The sequence below is a fragment of the Choristoneura fumiferana genome, chromosome 2 (genome assembly GCF_025370935.1).
Source record: "Choristoneura fumiferana chromosome 2, NRCan_CFum_1, whole genome shotgun sequence".
Classification (NCBI taxonomy): Eukaryota; Metazoa; Arthropoda; class Insecta; order Lepidoptera; family Tortricidae; genus Choristoneura; species Choristoneura fumiferana.
The window spans coordinates 22,739,852-22,756,112 of NC_133473.1; the positions used below are offsets into that span (position 1 = coordinate 22,739,852).

At 38.5% G+C, this 16,261-nt stretch overlaps 1 protein-coding gene and 1 long non-coding RNA gene across 6 annotated transcripts; one reads left to right on the forward strand and one right to left on the reverse strand.

The window, feature by feature from the left end:
* Positions 1-411: 411 nt before the first annotated feature.
* Positions 412-12,573, reverse strand: LOC141445355 (uncharacterized). Of its 5 annotated transcripts, none has more exons than XM_074111195.1 (5): positions 12,488-12,573; positions 11,911-12,113; positions 10,783-10,885; positions 9,960-10,032; positions 412-853 (listed from the first exon to the last, which is right to left on the reverse strand). In XM_074111195.1, exons 3-5 carry the CDS (start codon positions 10,855-10,857, stop codon positions 642-644), a joined length of 360 nt encoding a protein of 119 aa, XP_073967296.1. In that variant the 5' UTR covers positions 10,858-10,885; positions 11,911-12,113; positions 12,488-12,573; the 3' UTR covers positions 412-641. The 5 variants fall into 5 exon arrangements, with proteins under 5 accessions (XP_073967296.1, XP_073967295.1, XP_073967298.1 ...); XM_074111194.1 differs by having other exon boundaries at positions 9,956-10,032; XM_074111197.1 differs by having other exon boundaries at positions 9,960-10,112.
* A 69-nt stretch (positions 12,574-12,642) lies between these two features.
* LOC141445590 (uncharacterized) lies at positions 12,643-13,717 on the forward strand. The gene is made up of 2 exons (XR_012453335.1): positions 12,643-13,236; positions 13,332-13,717. It is a non-coding gene; the product is annotated as an uncharacterized lncRNA (long non-coding RNA).
* The last annotated feature ends 2,544 nt before the right edge of the window (positions 13,718-16,261 follow it).

The window sequence follows — 16,261 nt, forward strand, 5'->3', positions numbered from 1 at the left end:
ATATATTTCACATTTAATGTGAAAATAACTCTGTCTGTCTGTAGATTGACTTGAAATTTGGAATACTTATGTAAATTGCGTGAAAATACAATAATCTGGTAGTGACATCCTGTTGGTCCGGCCAGGGTCGTCTCCCCGCCCGCGTGAATTCGTTTATCGCTATTCCCGGGAACTATGCAATTTTCCGAGATAAAAACTATCCTATGTTCTTTCCCGGGACGCCAAGACCCAACAAGGAATTTCGTCTAAATCAGTTCAGCGGTTGAAGCGTGAAAAGGTAACAGACAGACAGAGTTACTTTCACATTTAGGTATAATAATATCATCATCATCCCAGCCTATATACGACCACGCGGGCCCAGTGCGGATTGGATGTTTCCCCACGATGTTTTCCTTCACCGTAAACCTCGTGGTATAATAATATATTTCACATTTAATGTGAAAATAACTCTGTCTGCCTGTTACCTATTAGTAGGAATATTATAGTATATACATATAAATCATTTCAGTGGTTTAAGCGTGAAGCGTGAAGAGGTAACAGATATGCAGACAGAGCTAAGGGTAGTATGGAATACAATTAATCAATCGATCAAAACAATCAATAATTTTAATGAACACATCCGGTCATTGGCTAACGGCGCTTTAAATCGCGTATGAGTCGGTCACGGTCCTCCCTTGCGCGCTGCAGAGCGTCGGCGGCGGCGGTGGCGGGGCCGGCGGGGGCTGCGGGCGCGGCGTCGGTCTTCGGCAGCGCCTTGCCCGCGAGCGGCTCGGCCCGTGAGCCCAACACTCGCCCGGCGCCGTCTCGGGCTCGCAGAGCAGCTGCCGCGCGCCCAGCAGACACCTCCAGCGCCCTGATAGATATAAAACGACACATTATGTACACGTACGTGTATGTCTGGTGGCGTGCCCACGTCAACACGCCGATCTCGTGCAGTGCTCTTATAGTTTACCTGTGTCTGTCTGTCCGTCCATTCGTTCACGACTTAAGTATCTTAGCGACTATAAGAGCTAGAAAGTTGTAATTTTGCATGGATTAACCCAAAAAAACTTTCTTCTTATTCTTTCCTTTTGTACCCAAATAAACATTAAAACGTTTCCGACCATTCGGCCTTATGTGGACACCCATACGCGTTTCATCTCCACTTATGGTGGAGGGTGACAGCCTTTATAATAGTACATTGTGTCTTAAGGGCGGTAAATAACGAATTACGAACGACTCTAATCTTTCGGATACAGTGGCCCTTTACTGGTGTGGAGAAACAGTCGTCGCCGCTCGTCGCCCTCTCCCTCGACGCTCGCACGCCTCACCGGCGCTGCTCTGACCGACTGTTGAGTCACTAGTGCTCTCTGCAGGCGGTGCCTTCTCTCTTACCCTTAACTCAACGGAGACTCCATATCCATCGGACAAGCTAAAGAATTCCGCGTTTTCCGTCTTAGTTGGTCTAAGTATATGACGATGTATTTCGTTACCACTAGCACCTGTTTTATTACAAGCCGTGCTACCTAATGTTGTTGATACTCAGTATTCAGTATTCATTAATTGGCAAAAACATAAGACTTATAAATACTAGTACTTACAGAAATTATGCACCCTGGTAGGGTATAGCCACAATTGTTATGTATGTAATTATAATCTAATTCTATTACACAAGTATGGCACGATAATAATTTGTTTCTACCTAAATGTGTATTAATTTAATATCACAACAAATTTATTTCTAAACAAACAAATAAAATATCTATATTTTTATTCATTTAAAAAGTCTGTGATAGAATAATAAAGTTTTTGTAAAAGGTCTGTTTTTAACTTAGCTATAAATAAGGTATTATTTTTGATATTTTTTGTATTTAAAGGCAATTTATTGTACACTTTTTTGTATACCTTTTCAGGTTGCCAATTTTGTCACTTTCAATAACTCCGATACCAATGTCTCCTACCCCCAGTATCAGTACCTATCCTATTTGTGCCCCCACTAGCCGCTGTATAATTTTGTTAGCTTTTAAAGACCTTAGCTTCCCTATCTGGCCTTAACACTTCCCATCGGGTCCGTAACCGCCCCATGAGCAGCACGGAAGAACTTTCTCCGGTATTGCAGTGTTATAAATATAATAAATCTGCGGTAATATAATAATAATGTGTTAAGTTATTTTAGAACACCATTTTTCTCAATGACCGCTTTTTAGGGTTTCGTAGCCAAAATGGCAAAAACGGAACCCTTATAGTTACGCCATGTCTGTCGGTCTGTCTGTCCGTCCGCGGCTTTGCTCAGGGACTATCAATGCTAGAAAGCTGTAATTTGGACGAATATATATGTAAACTATGCCGGCAAAATGGTACAATAAAAAATTCAAAAATATTTTTTTAGTGTACCTCCCATAGACGTAAAGTGGGGGTGACTTTTTCTCATCCAACCTTGCAGTGTGGGGTATCGTTGGATAGGCTTTTAAAACCATTAGGGGGTTGCTAAAACGATTTATCGATTCAGTGATTTGTTTGCAAAATATTCAACTTTAAAGTGCAAATTTTCATTAAAATCAAGCGTCCCCCCCTTCTAAAATCTAAACCGGTGGGTGGAAAAATTTCAAAAATTCAGGATGGTAGTAAGTAAGTATATCAAACTTACAAGGAAAACTATAACGGTGAAGTTTTCTTGAGAATTATTAGTAGTTTGAAAGTAAATAGCAGCCTAAGGTATAAAATATACCTAAACTTGGAATATTCCGTACAAAATACGAAATCCTTAGAAAAATATTACTTAATTTTTTTGTAATGGCTACGGAACCCTATTTTGGGCGTGTCCGACACGCTCTTGGGCGTTTTTTTTAATGGCTTTCTTAATAGTTTTTACATAATTTTCCGCGATCCCGTTAGAGGCGGCGGTAAATATGTATTCTACTCCATCTGCAAATTGTTTTACCGGGCCCATAATTCACTCAACGTGTCTATGGTAGCCGGCAGCGCGGCTCGTCGGCAGCCGCCCTCCTGGAGGGCGGCCCGCGGCCGGCAGCGCGGCGCGTCGGCTGCCGCGCGAGCGGGCCGCGGCCAGATTTTTCCTAATTTTAATAGACACACTAACAGTGTCGGTCGACGGAGCTCTGCAGTTTTTGTGTAGTTTTGGCCCTTCGGGCTGATGCAAACTTAAACATAACCTTAACTTACCTATGCGTCAATTTAAATTTTAACTACATCATTTTTTTTAAAGTCAAACTTAGGTTAGATTGGTAGTTACAGATGGTGCATGTCTTCCTCGATTATAGCGGCCACAGTAATACATACTTAATATGTGAAACTTTCAAGTGTCTAGCTATTACGGCTTAAGAGATAGAACCCTGTGACGGACGGACAGACAGATATACAGATAGACAGACAGCGGAGTCTCAGTAATAGGGTCCCGTTGAGTACAGAACCCTAAACTGCTATTTACTCTTAAACTACTAATAATTCTCAAGCAATCTTAGCTGCTATAATTTTCCTAGTAAATTTTGATATATTTACTACCATTCTGAATTTTTTCAAATTTTTTCACAACAGTTTAGATTTTAGAGGCGGCGGGGGACTCGATTTCAATGAAAATGTTCACTTTAAAGTTGAGTATTTCGCAAACAGACCACTGAATAGAAAAATTGTCTTAGCAACCCCCCAATGGATTTAAAAGACCTATCCAACAAGACCCCACAATATAGGGTTAGTCGAGAAAAAAAATCACTCCCACTTTACGTCGGTACTCTAAAAAATTTTTTTTAGTCTTTTTTATTGTACCACTTTGTCGGCGTGACTGATATATATACTCATGTCAAATTACAGCTTTCTAGTACTAACGGTCTCTGAGCTTACCCGCGGACAGACAGACAGACAGGCAGACAGACAAACGGACAGACACGGCAAAACTATAAGGGTTCCTAGTTGACTCATCCTCATCAAAAGACGAAAAGACGTCCATTGCTGGACATAGGCCTTGTTAGAAATGTGTAAACCATTCTTATAAGCTTGTCTATGGTTATTGCATGTTGTTTGACAACTGACAACACTAGCGTTTGTCTCTGGCTCTGTCTGTCTTCCTTCCTTATTGACACCGACCGCTCTCGTACGTGTTCTTGATTTAATCCGTTTATTTCCTGATATAATTCGATATTATAAATAATATTCATTTGTTGTATTTATGAAGAATACAGCGTTGAATGAACGAAGTGTGTTATTTATGCGCCACTGCCTCCGTTACCCTGTTTCCACGTCATCCTGCACTGCGCCACATCTCTTCAGGTTATGTTACCCAGATATAACGCGAGGTACGTGGTTTGCTAATATAATTCACAACAAGATTTCGCCTTATTCGCCGAGAAGATTTGAGATTGAGCGAGCGCTGATTGCGCATTTTTGTGAGCTCGTGCATCGTGGCAACTAACTTATAAATCATGCCGAACAACGAGGCTCGCGCTGATGCCGCATCTCGTGCTGCTGCTGGCGTTTCGCCTGGCACATCTTCAACCTTCGTTATTGGTGGTAATGCTTTTAACACCGAAAAATTGGAGGGCGTTGCAAATTATAACGCGTGGAAATTTACAATAAAAAATTCCCTAATACTTGAAGGACTGTGGGAATGTGTCACCGGTACGGAATTGGATACCGTCAAGATTTCAAAAGCACTTGCTCGTATCTCATTGAGCGTGAGGCCCTCTCTCTATCAATTACTTTACGGCATAGAAACAGCCAAAGAAGCTTGGGAAAAATTGAGATCCGTCTTTGAAGACAAAGGTTTATTCAGACGTGTCACTTTGTTAAGGCAGCTTCATCATGTGGACTACACTAAATGTGAGAGTATGACGGCATACATTGATTCAGTCTTCACTATAGTACAACAACTTGCTGACATTGGCAAAGTTATTGAAGATGCTGAAATTGCAGAAATTTTGCTCTCTGGTCTCCCACAAGAATTCGATACGCTTGTGTCGGCTTTGGAGACAGCGTCGATGACCAAAGTATTATCGTCAGAGCTGGTACGAGCTAGACTCATTCAAGAAGAGTTCAGAAGAGCTAACAGCATTGCAGAAGGTACTCCGACGAGTGCACTTGCAGCTGGCAACTCCTATACTAATAATAAGAAAAAGATAGTTTGTCATTTTTGCAAGAAACCTGGCCATACAAAGTCTCGCTGTTTTAAATTGAAACGACAGAAGAAGGAAAGCAAAGAAGAACAGACAGTGTTTGCTTCATCGTTTTTAGCGGCTGTACAAAATAAGAACTTTATTGTGGACAGTGGTTCTTCATCACACATGTGTAATGACATTAACTTAATGAAAAATGTGAGAAACAATAAAGTTTTAATCACATGTGCTGATAAGACAACTAAATTAGAAAGTTCAGGAGTTGGTGATGTACAAGTAAGCATTGATGGTTGTAGTAAAACTTTAAAAAATGTAATGTATGTTCCACAGTTGAGTGAAAATTTGCTTTCTGTTAGTAAGATGTGTGAGAGGGGCATGGTCGTGGTGTTTAAGGATGATGGATGTTTTATTTATGACAGATGTCATATACAGGGCAAGCCCATTATGTCTGCAAGTCTAAGTAAGAGTATTTACAAATTGAATTTTACCGTTGCAAAGGAGCAGTCAATGGCTATCCTACATCAAGTGCAGGAATCACAGACTGCAAAGTTAGCTGATTCTCATTGTGCAAATGCCAATTTGTGGCATTATAGGCTAGGGCATTTAGGTCTCAAAGGGATGTGTACTCTTAAGGAGAGTGCTGCGCGTAACATATCATTTCAGGTTGACAAAGGAGACATCAGTCCGTGTGTCGCTTGTCTTCAGGGGAAGCCTGTGGCCAAGGCTTATCCGAAGAGGTCTATGAAGCGTGCTAGCCAGCCTTTGGAGCTTATACACAGTGATGTTTGTGGCCCTATGAAGGAGATCAGCTGGGGAGGTGCAAGGTATTTATTGACTCTTACTGATGATTTTTCTAGGAAAACTTTTGGTTATTTATTGAAAAAGAAGTCTGAAGTACTAGCTTCATTTATAAATTTTAAAAATCTGGTAGAAAAGCAGACTGGGTTGCATATTAAATGCCTGCGTTCTGACAATGGTGGAGAATATGTTAACAATAACTTTAGGTCTTTCCTGGAGAAGGAAGGCATTGCTCACCAATTAACGGTACCATATTCAGCTCAGCAAAATGGAGTCAGTGAACGTCTAAACAGAATTTTAATTGAAAAAGGTAGATGTATGATGATTCATGCAGGTCTCTGTAACCGTTTTTGGGGGAGAAGCTGTACAAGCAGCTATCTATTTAAAAAATAGAAGCCCTACGGCGGCGTTAGCAGGACAGATACCCATGGAAGTCTGGTCCCAACACACAGTTGATCTTGGACACCTTCGTGTTTTTGGGTGCATGGCATATCATTTGATTCCTGAGCATATTCGTACAAGTAAGTTGAACGCTAAGGCAAAATTATGTATATTTGTTGGTTACTCTGAATTGACCAAAGGATACCGACTTATGGATCCAAATAATCCTAAGAAAATAATTTTATCTAGGAATGTTCATTTTATTGAGGATAAATTTTATAAAGATTTTAAATTTATTGACATGAATAATAATATTAATAATTTAGACTCTAATAATGATGATGAATTGTTGGTCTCATTTAAAGAATATAATAATGAATTGAATAGTATTAGTGATAATTATAATAATGAGATAAATAGCAATATTATTGACAATTCTAGTCAGTCAGATCACATTTCAAGTCCTAGTTTAAATTATACATCAAATTCCAATAAAGATATGAATCATACTTATGACTTTTCGTATGAATTTACAGATGCTGAGTCTGGCGCGGAGAGTGATGAGCACAGCGAGGCAGTGCAGGCCTCTGCTAATTGCGAGTCCTCTGCTGAGGAGCTGGAGAAGCAGCCGGAGCCTCGCAGGGACGCCGCGGCTCAACGGGAGTGTGCCACTAGTCCAGAGGACCCTGTGACCGTCGGCGACCGCCCCATGCGCAGTACCCGCGGTAAACCACCGCTTAGGTATGGCGATTATGAAATCGGTATGTACGCCAGCTCTATATTTGAAGAGCCTCAAACATATGAAGAGGCTACTGCATCATTAAATTCGTCTGAATGGCAAAATGCTATGAAGGTAGAGTATGAGTCACTCATTCAAAATAAAGTTTGGGAGTTAGTAGACAGACCTTCTAATACCAATATTATAAAATGTAAGTGGGTGTATAAATTGAAGCACGATGCATCTGGCAACTTTGATAGGTACAAGGCTCGCCTCGTTGCTCGCGGCTTTAGTCAGAAAGAGGGTGTAGACTACTCGGATACTTTTTCACCAGTCGTGCGTCATTCAACTATGCGTATACTTTTTTCGTTGGCACATCAATTAGATATGTCCATAGAGCACATAGATGTTACAACAGCGTTTTTAAATGGTGACCTGAATGAGAGGATCTTTATGGAACAACCAAAGGGTTTCGTTCATGATAACAGTAAAGTATGTATGCTTTTAAAGAGTCTTTATGGTTTGAAACAGGCGAGTCGCATGTGGAACCTGAAAGTGAATAATTTACTGTCGGAAAATGGATACATACAGAGTAGGTGTGAGCCTTGTGTTTACATTAAGAAAAAGGCTAAAGATCTCACTATTGTAGCTCTCTATGTTGATGATTTTTATATTTTTTCGACTTGTGATACTAAAGATTTGTATGAAATGTTAAATACTAATTTTTGTGTTAAGCATCTTGGTTCACTTACTAGTTGTCTAGGTATGCGTGTAACTAGAAGTAATAATGTTTTAATCTTAGACCAATCTGAGTATGTAAAACGGCTCTTAAAGCGATTTAAAATGTCTGATTGTAAGCATGTGTCCACACCAATGATTGTTAATAATAAACTTGAAAAATCAGACAATGAACCTTTGGATGATGATGTATACCAATACAGACAATTAATAGGCTGTCTAATGTATTTATCAGTTTGCACAAGGCCTGATATTGCTTTTAGCTGCAGTCAGCTTAGTCAATATTTAACTAATTTTAACAAGAGCCACTGGGTAGCTGCAAAACGTGTGCTTAGATATTTGGCAGGTACCATAAATTTGGGTCTTTGTTTCTATAAGTGTAGTAATTTAAATATAACTGCGTATGCAGATGCTGACTGGGGAAATGATTTAAATGATAGAAAATCATATACAGGCTTTGTTGTGAAACTGGGTGGCAATGTAATAAGCTGGGAAGCTCGTAAACAGCGTTGTGTGGCTTTGTCTAGCACTGAGGCAGAGTATTTGGCCATAAGTGATGTCGCTAAAGAATTGTGTTTTATTAAAAATTTCTTGATGGAATTTTTTGATAAACGCTGGGATATTGTTATCTTTAATGATAACCAAAGCGCTCATAAATTGTTGCTAGCAAAAGAATATTCGCATAAGCGGACCAAACACATTGACCTACGATATCACTTTGTTAAAGATCTTATATCTAAGCGTAGTGTTAATGTTAAATACTTGCCTACCACTAAAATGACAGCTGATGTGCTTACTAAACCCTTGTGCAAAAATAAACATCTTTATTTTGTTGAAGATCTGAATTTAAAATGTCTAAGTATGTCTGGATAAATATAAGACTTTTATCATGTTTCTTCAAAATTTAGTGTTGTAAAATGTTTGTTTATAGAGTCTGTATTGTACATAGAGTTTAATGTAGAGCATGAAAAAGTTTTTGCATAGAGTTCAATGTAGAGCATGTAGAATGTTTATGCATAAGTTTATACATAGAGTCTTAAGATAGAGCATGTATTGTATTGTATAAGTATGTAACTTTAGTGCTGTAAGTACATATTAAGCTCTTATAAGAATGAGGGGTGGTGTTAGAAATGTGTAAACCATTCTTATAAGCTTGTCTATGGTTATTGCATGTTGTTTGACAACTGACAACACTAGCGTTTGTCTCTGGCTCTGTCTGTCTTCCTTCCTTATTGACACCGACCGCTCTCGTACGTGTTCTTGATTTAATCCGTTTATTTCCTGATATAATTCGATATTATAAATAATATTCATTTGTTGTATTTATGAAGAATACAGCGTTGAATGAACGAAGTGTGTTATTTATGCGCCACTGCCTCCGTTACCCTGTTTCCACGTCATCCTGCACTGCGCCACATCTCTTCAGGCCTCCCAAGGCTCTCCACTCAGACCAGTCTTGTGTTTCCGCATCCACCGCGATCCCGCGGTCTTAACCAAGTCGTCGCTCCATCTTGTTGGAGGCCTACCGACAGCTCGTCTCCCGGTCCGTGGACGCCATTCGAGAACCTTTCGACACCATCGGCCATCAGTCCTGCGAGCAATGTGCCCCGCCCACTGCCACTTTAATTTCGCAATTCTTCGGGCTATGTCGGTAACCTTAGTTCTACTGCGGATATCATCGTTTCTAATTCTATCCCGCAGAGAAACCCCGAGCATAGTCCTCTCCATAGCCCTCTGAGTGACTTTGAGTTTTCTCATGAGGCCCATCGTTAGCGCCCACGTCTCAGATCCGTTATGTCATCACTGGCAACACACACAGCAGTAGTAGTAGTAGTTGACTACGGATCTTAAAGAAATATCTCGAGGTGAACATTACATACACTAATAACATAATTAATAATACAATAACTTTTAATATATCGGATAATCAACCGATACTTTTCGCGTGTAATCCTGAATATTGCAATAAAAAGGTCAAGAGTATTATGGTGGCTTTCAATTCAACCCACCCATGCTTTTATATTTATCCAAACCCTGTTGGAAGGATGTCCCATGCTCAAGTTTAATCGTAAGCTTAAGTATCGACTTCGAAACTGGCTGCCAGCCGAAGATACGCTGACGCGACGTTTCAGTACCACAGGTTTTCGTACTTCTGGCTTGGTGGCTAGCCGGGGTTCCTTTACAGCTTCTAATTATTACTCTTACAATCACATACCTACCCAACAAGGCGGCCCTTTCATGTGTGCTGCAGAGATTTTCAAAGTGCTTCCTGAAGTTCCTGAGCTCCCCATTCTGCCACATAAAAATGAATCATGCGTCGCTCCACTATATGACGCGTCCACATTTAAAATTGAGTTCATATCATCACATATCTGAAAAGCAGAGAAAATTTTGTGTGGTTTAAATTTTTATATAATACTAGCCTGTTACCCGCGAATCTGTCCGCTTAGAATTCGGTTCTCACTATCCCACTGAAACTATGAAATTTTCCAGGATAAAAACTATCCTATCTCCTTTCCCGGGACTCAAACTATCTGTGTACAGAATTTCATCTAAATCGGTTCAGCGGTTCAGACAAACAGACTTAAAAACCACTACACCTATCTTTTGGCTCTATCATCATGTATTATCCTAATCTAAGGCACTAAATTAGTTTATTGTAGCCCAGATTTGGAAAGTTTGAAATCAATATGAGTTAGAATTTAATTATTTTGACTTCTATGCTTTGTTTACACACATAGGTAGTTCAGAAAATGAGTTAAATTCAAAAGTTATTTATCCATAACCAATACAATTTAAAATCTATGTATTTACTTACCAAAGATTACCAAAATTCATTGCTGTACTACCTACCAACTCCCAGCGACACTAAATTACATGCTGTATCAAATAATTACCTTTTTGTGACAAGGCCTAGCACCTACAATATGATACACAAATTCCATGAAGACAAAAATCATGTTAAATATTGTATGAGAGTAAAGACACTATATGGGCTACTAAAAAAAAAAGGGTAAAAGTGCTTAACTACATATCACTTACCATTATTGTACATAAAGGGAGCAGTAATGGCCCGATAACTGCAATAATGTGGGTGCAATTAATGGCACCACACATCCAGGGCAAATTAAATTTATTGTAGAATCTGCAAAACATACAGAATAAGTAGTCAAAGTCAAAATATCTTTATTCAATTTAGGCTATAACAAGTACTTATGAAAGTAAATACATAAGTAGCATTTGCATGTCATATATATGTGCTTGTGATAAGATTTACTATGGAGATAGCCTGCAGTTAATTTGCATTCCAGAAGTTGTGGCCATAAATCTACTTTGGAATATACTTACATACTTAGTTTTATATATATACTTTGGAATAACTTTTTTAAAATATTTATACTAGCAGCTCATTGAACTAATACATTGTGGGACATTGGGACCCAATAGTCCCTCCCTACACATCCTTGATAATCTCTCCTACCATAAAGCTTCTAAGCTGAAAGAAATCTGGAAAAATATACAGTTGGTTTTTAGGTTGTTATTTCATCTTGCCATATTTCACTTTTAAATATACTCGCTGGCAAATCTAACCACCCTCCTTCCTTAGGAATATGTATGAAGAATGGGCAGTAGATTTGTCGGTGAGTATGTAATGACTCTTTGCTGGGAATCTTATTAATTTCATAAAACTTCTACAGTAAGTATTGTTCTCTTGTGTGGTATGTACAGGCTGCTGGATATAATTGTCTTTGTATTTTTTTTATATTTGTAACCATTTTTCTTGCTTATTAGATAATAGTGAGTGGTCCATATTTATATAATACTACCTGGTGCCCACTGCTCGATCTGCAAAGAATTTGCTTATTGCTATCACGCAGGAGCTATGAAATTTTCATGGATTAAAAACTATCCTATGTCCTTTCCCAGGACTCAAACTACTTTTACATCAAATTTTGTTTAAAATGGTTCAGTGGTTTAAGTGTGTGCATAGAGGTAACAGAAAGACAGACACTCTTTTGCATTTATAATACTAGCCACAGCAACAGCCCGCAACTCCATCTGCATAGAATTCCATGTCCTTTATGGTATTTCATCTAAAACAGGTCAAAAGTGCCACAAAAATTCTAGGCTCTGATAATATTAGTATGATTACTATGGATAAGGGCTTACCTTTATGGTAGGGTCGATTCCACGGCTATTTAGCTTAGGAGGAAGTAAGGGTACCACCTCCGCACAGAGGGCCTTAAACATCTCCTGAGTCAGCCAGAAGGGTCTTGGAAATAAATCAGTCACGGTCTTCGCGTATTTGCCTTTGGCGGTCAGTTGGATATTCAGGTAAAGCTTCTTCCATTAATAAAATCGTTTCATTAGTTCTAATAAAAAAAAGAAACGAATTTTCAAAAATCATTAAAAAAATTTGCTACAAACATGCAACTGCTGTGGAAAATTTCATTCTTGTAAATATCTACTGAGACCGTAAGTCTTCTATCAGTTGTATATTATTCTTTACACAACTGCCCGAAGAAAAACAAGAGTTTTGCCTAGTTTTACGAGACAATTTTACGAAATTTACTGCTTGCGTAGCTTTCTTTAGAAGTGTAATAAACAGGTATTTTAATAATTTCTCATATATTTTCGAGTCAAAGAAACTTCATTTATCTCAAAAGAAATAAGATAACTGTTTAACTAAGAAAATGCTGTTAAAACTGCCAAAGATTTGTATTAAATTAAATAAAAACACAATTACATTGAAAAAGCTGGATCACATCACACTGTCACTGTCACACACAAGTTCACATCAAAACATACAAAATCGTCCACAAGGTCGCTTTTTCTTGCAACATTCATTGAATCGAAGCCAAAACGACAACAATTAGTTATCGTGTGATTTTGACATTTCTACTCGAAAATCTTAACGTCAAAACTCGAAATCGTTGGCGTAGTTTGCTTTTCATGGTAGGCCAAATCCGTAACCAATCTCGAAGTTTGAGTTTCGTAGTAGACAAAACCGCTCGAAACTAGTCGAAACGAACTTCGGATCGAAAACGAAATCGAAGTAACTTCGTGGTAGAAAATCATCGAAACGAAGCCCGTAACTTCCAACTTCGAGTTTCGTGGTAGCACTCCAGTACGGTTGCCCACGCACCGGTACAACCGCCCCGCCCCACCGCCCGAGCAGAATAAAAAAAAACACGCTGTCAAAATTGGAATCGTATTTTTCTATAATAAAGTTAGGTTATGTTATCCCGGAAAATGTTTGGAATCGTCAAGTTTTCAAGACATTTAAAACAATCAAACTTACTGAAAAGAAGCTCTAGATTACTTAGTTCCATCGACTCCCAAAATGTAGACCAAAATCCAGAGAAATTACACAATGTTCCCGAAAAAGGTGGCTTTGCCAAAGCTTTTGACAAACAATCACAAATTCAAAATTCTCAGGAATCTGTGATAAACCACTCCTTTGCATCCCTTCTTCGGAATTCGAAACTTATGGACGTAAGTTCTTTTCTTTGCATCATCATTCCTTCAAAGGTTCATCTTGTGGTTTAGTGTTGTTTATTATTTATTAACAATCACTTGTTATTTTGCAGCTTGGAGATCCTAGTGGAAAAGTAGTCATCGGCAAGATTTTTCATGTTGTGGAAGACGACTTGTACATTGATTTTGGATGGAAGTTTCACTGCGTATGCACCCGCCCTTCTAACAGAGGCGACGAATATGTTAGAGGATCGAGAGTGAGGTTGCAGATCAAGAACCTAGAACTATCGTCTCGTTTCCTTGGATCAAACACTGACCTCACACTGTTAGAGGCAGACTGTAAATTACTAGGTTTAGTTTCCACACCATTACGAACTGTTGCAGCTGAGAAGGAACAGTGAGGTGAGTGTTGACTTGTAAAAATGAAGTTTCTGTAAGATATACAAATTTATGTAATATTATTTAGTTGTGTAATAAAGGCAATTGATTGTTTTAGTCATTTCATCTTTACTTTTGATTTTCATAATAGAATGGTATACAGTAGTGTCTGTACAAAGTAGAGCACAGGGCTAACTGCTATACCATATTCTCTTGCGTATTTTCATGTGTCTGTCCTTGCAGCCTGTGCATGTATACTAGTCTTCAGCCAGTGTGTGTTGCCAGAGATCACCTATGGCGCTTGAGATGTGGTTTTGGCTGTTGGCCTCTTGGTGAATTCAAGTGGCCAAATGGTGGATGCAAGTGGCGAGTTTCACTGTGGCATTCTAAAGGAGGCCTTTGATTAACAGTTGTTGGTATTGGTTGATGATGATGCTGTCCTGTAGCACTAGGATGCAGTAGAATAGTGAAATTCAGCCCACCCCAGCCTAACTATAGTTATTGAGATGATAGTAACAGTTATTCAATTTGGTGAGCCATATCTAATGGTCCATAAAATCAAAGATTTACCTTAAAACAAGAAAAGAAAGATATTTTCCAATAACAACTGTCTTACAAGGACAGGTTTTTTTTTTAAAACACACTGTGCTGTAAAAACATGCCAAGATTAGATTGAGATGGTTTGCTTACAAAAAGGTTTAATTGTCTAATTAACAGCCAAGTCTAGGTGATAAATGTAACACAACATTAGATGTTAGCAAAAAACAGCAAAAAATAATGTTTTTTGTATGGGAGCCCCTTTAAATATTTATTTTATTTTAATTTAGGTATTTATTTTTAAAGTTAATATATAACTAAATGTCTGAATATTACAAGCGTGCTGTTGCCGTTAATATCCAGCAAAAAACCGCAAAAAAATCATGTCTGTTGTTTATGGGAGCCATTAAATATTGACTTTATTCTGTTTTTAGTATTTGTTATAGCGGCAACTTCAGTGAAAATTCAATCTCCAGTGAAAATTTCAACTGTCTAGCTATTACGGTTCACAAGATACAGCCTGGTGACAGACAGACAGATGGACAGTGAAGTCTTAGTAATAGGGTCCCGTTTTTACCCTTTGGGTATGGAACCCTAAAAAATAGGTGATGAAGTAATTTTCTTTTCACAATCTGCCATTTAACTTCACCTAATTTGTTTTCTTCAAATCTTGCAAGTTGATTTTGAATCCACTTCCAGTGGTTGGATTGACTTGAAATGTGGTTTATTTGGTATACATATGTAGGTTGAATGACAATGCAAGTACAGTCCACAAAAAGTATGGTCTGAATAAAAAGCCTGTGTAAAAGTTTGTTACAACTAGACTAGAGTATATATATAGCACAAAAGAGTATTGAATTAAGTGTGGCTGACTCTTTCTTTATAATATTTTTGATGTAAATTGCTAGAACATGGCAACGGTTCATAGGTATAATTTTAGTTCCTTTTCAAATAAAAAGGAGGAGGTTCTGTTCCATGTTTGTATTTTTTTTTTATGTAAGTTCACCGATTACTCAGTCAATTGTGAACTGATTTTCAAAATCCTTTTTTTATTCGAAATAGTACTCTTCTGAGGTGGTCCCATTGTCACCAAGTCAAGATCTGATGATGGGATCCTAGGGAAACCGAGGGCAAACCTCAAATTTTATATGCACACCTATGGCGATTTTTGCATTTTTAGCATTAAGATAAGCATTTACCTACATTCAGAAAGTATCATTTGGTTTTTTTTTTTTTTTTTTATGCGACTGGATGGCAAACGAGCAAGTGGGTCTCCTGATGGTAAGAGATCACCACCGCCCATAAACATCTGCAAACCAGGAGAATTGCAGATGCGTTGCCAACCTAGAGGCCTAAGATGGGATACCTCAAGTGCCAGTAATTTCACCGGCTGTCTTACTCTCCACGCCGAAACACAACAGTGCAAGCACTGCTGCTTCACGGCAGGATTAGCGAGCAAGATGGTGGTAGCAATCCGGGCGGACCTTGCACAAGGTCCTACCACCTGCAAAACCTTGTAAACTTCCATAACTTAACACTTAACATCCTTGGTAAACTGGACCTGATGAAGAAGACTGTTGATGAATATTTTCTAGGTACCTACTAGCTCGAAGTCGGTGACTCAGCACAACCCACCAGGAGGGATTGAAACCCATAGTATGTAGGTGAGGTACAGTCACCAGCACCAATATCTGACGCAACAAGAGTGCATAAATATCTGATACGACTCTATTTCTAGGGCCGGAAGGATTTGTCGGATATTTTTGCACGGTCCGCTGTGACAGATATTAATGCTGGTGACTGTACTACGACTATTGTTCCACTCCTGCTGGCTCGTGCTGAGTCACCGACTTCTTGCTAGTAGGTATGTTCCTAGAAAAAAAAACCAGGGTTTTGTAGAAGGATCCATTTTTTATATTTTTTTTATTTCTTGGAGTCAGTTTTACTTTTTTGTTAAAAAATTTCATCAGCTTTATGTCATACTCAATACAGATTTTTGAAAAGAATGTATTTATCTATTATTTATGGCTGGTCAATTAATAAAGTAGCATAGATTTAAAATTCAACAATTTATTTAATTGACATTACATATTCAGACAACATCTTAAAGACATGTAGAACATTCCAA

What these genes read in the sequence shown, in the direction of transcription:
- LOC141445355 (XM_074111193.1), bottom strand. Translation starts at nt 10,857, where the DNA reads ATGTGTGGTGCCATTAATTGCACCCACATTATTGCAGTTATCGGGCCA. An exon ending in TCCCTTTATGTACAATAATG is followed by an intron (nt 10,113 to 10,782) that starts GTAAGTGATATG and finishes TCTGCTTTTCAG; the next exon opens with ATATGTGATGATATGAACTC. An exon ending in AGGGCCGCCTTGTTGGGTAG is followed by an intron (nt 854 to 9,955) that starts GTATGTGATTGT and finishes TATATCTATCAG; the next exon opens with GGCGCTGGAGGTGTCTGCTG.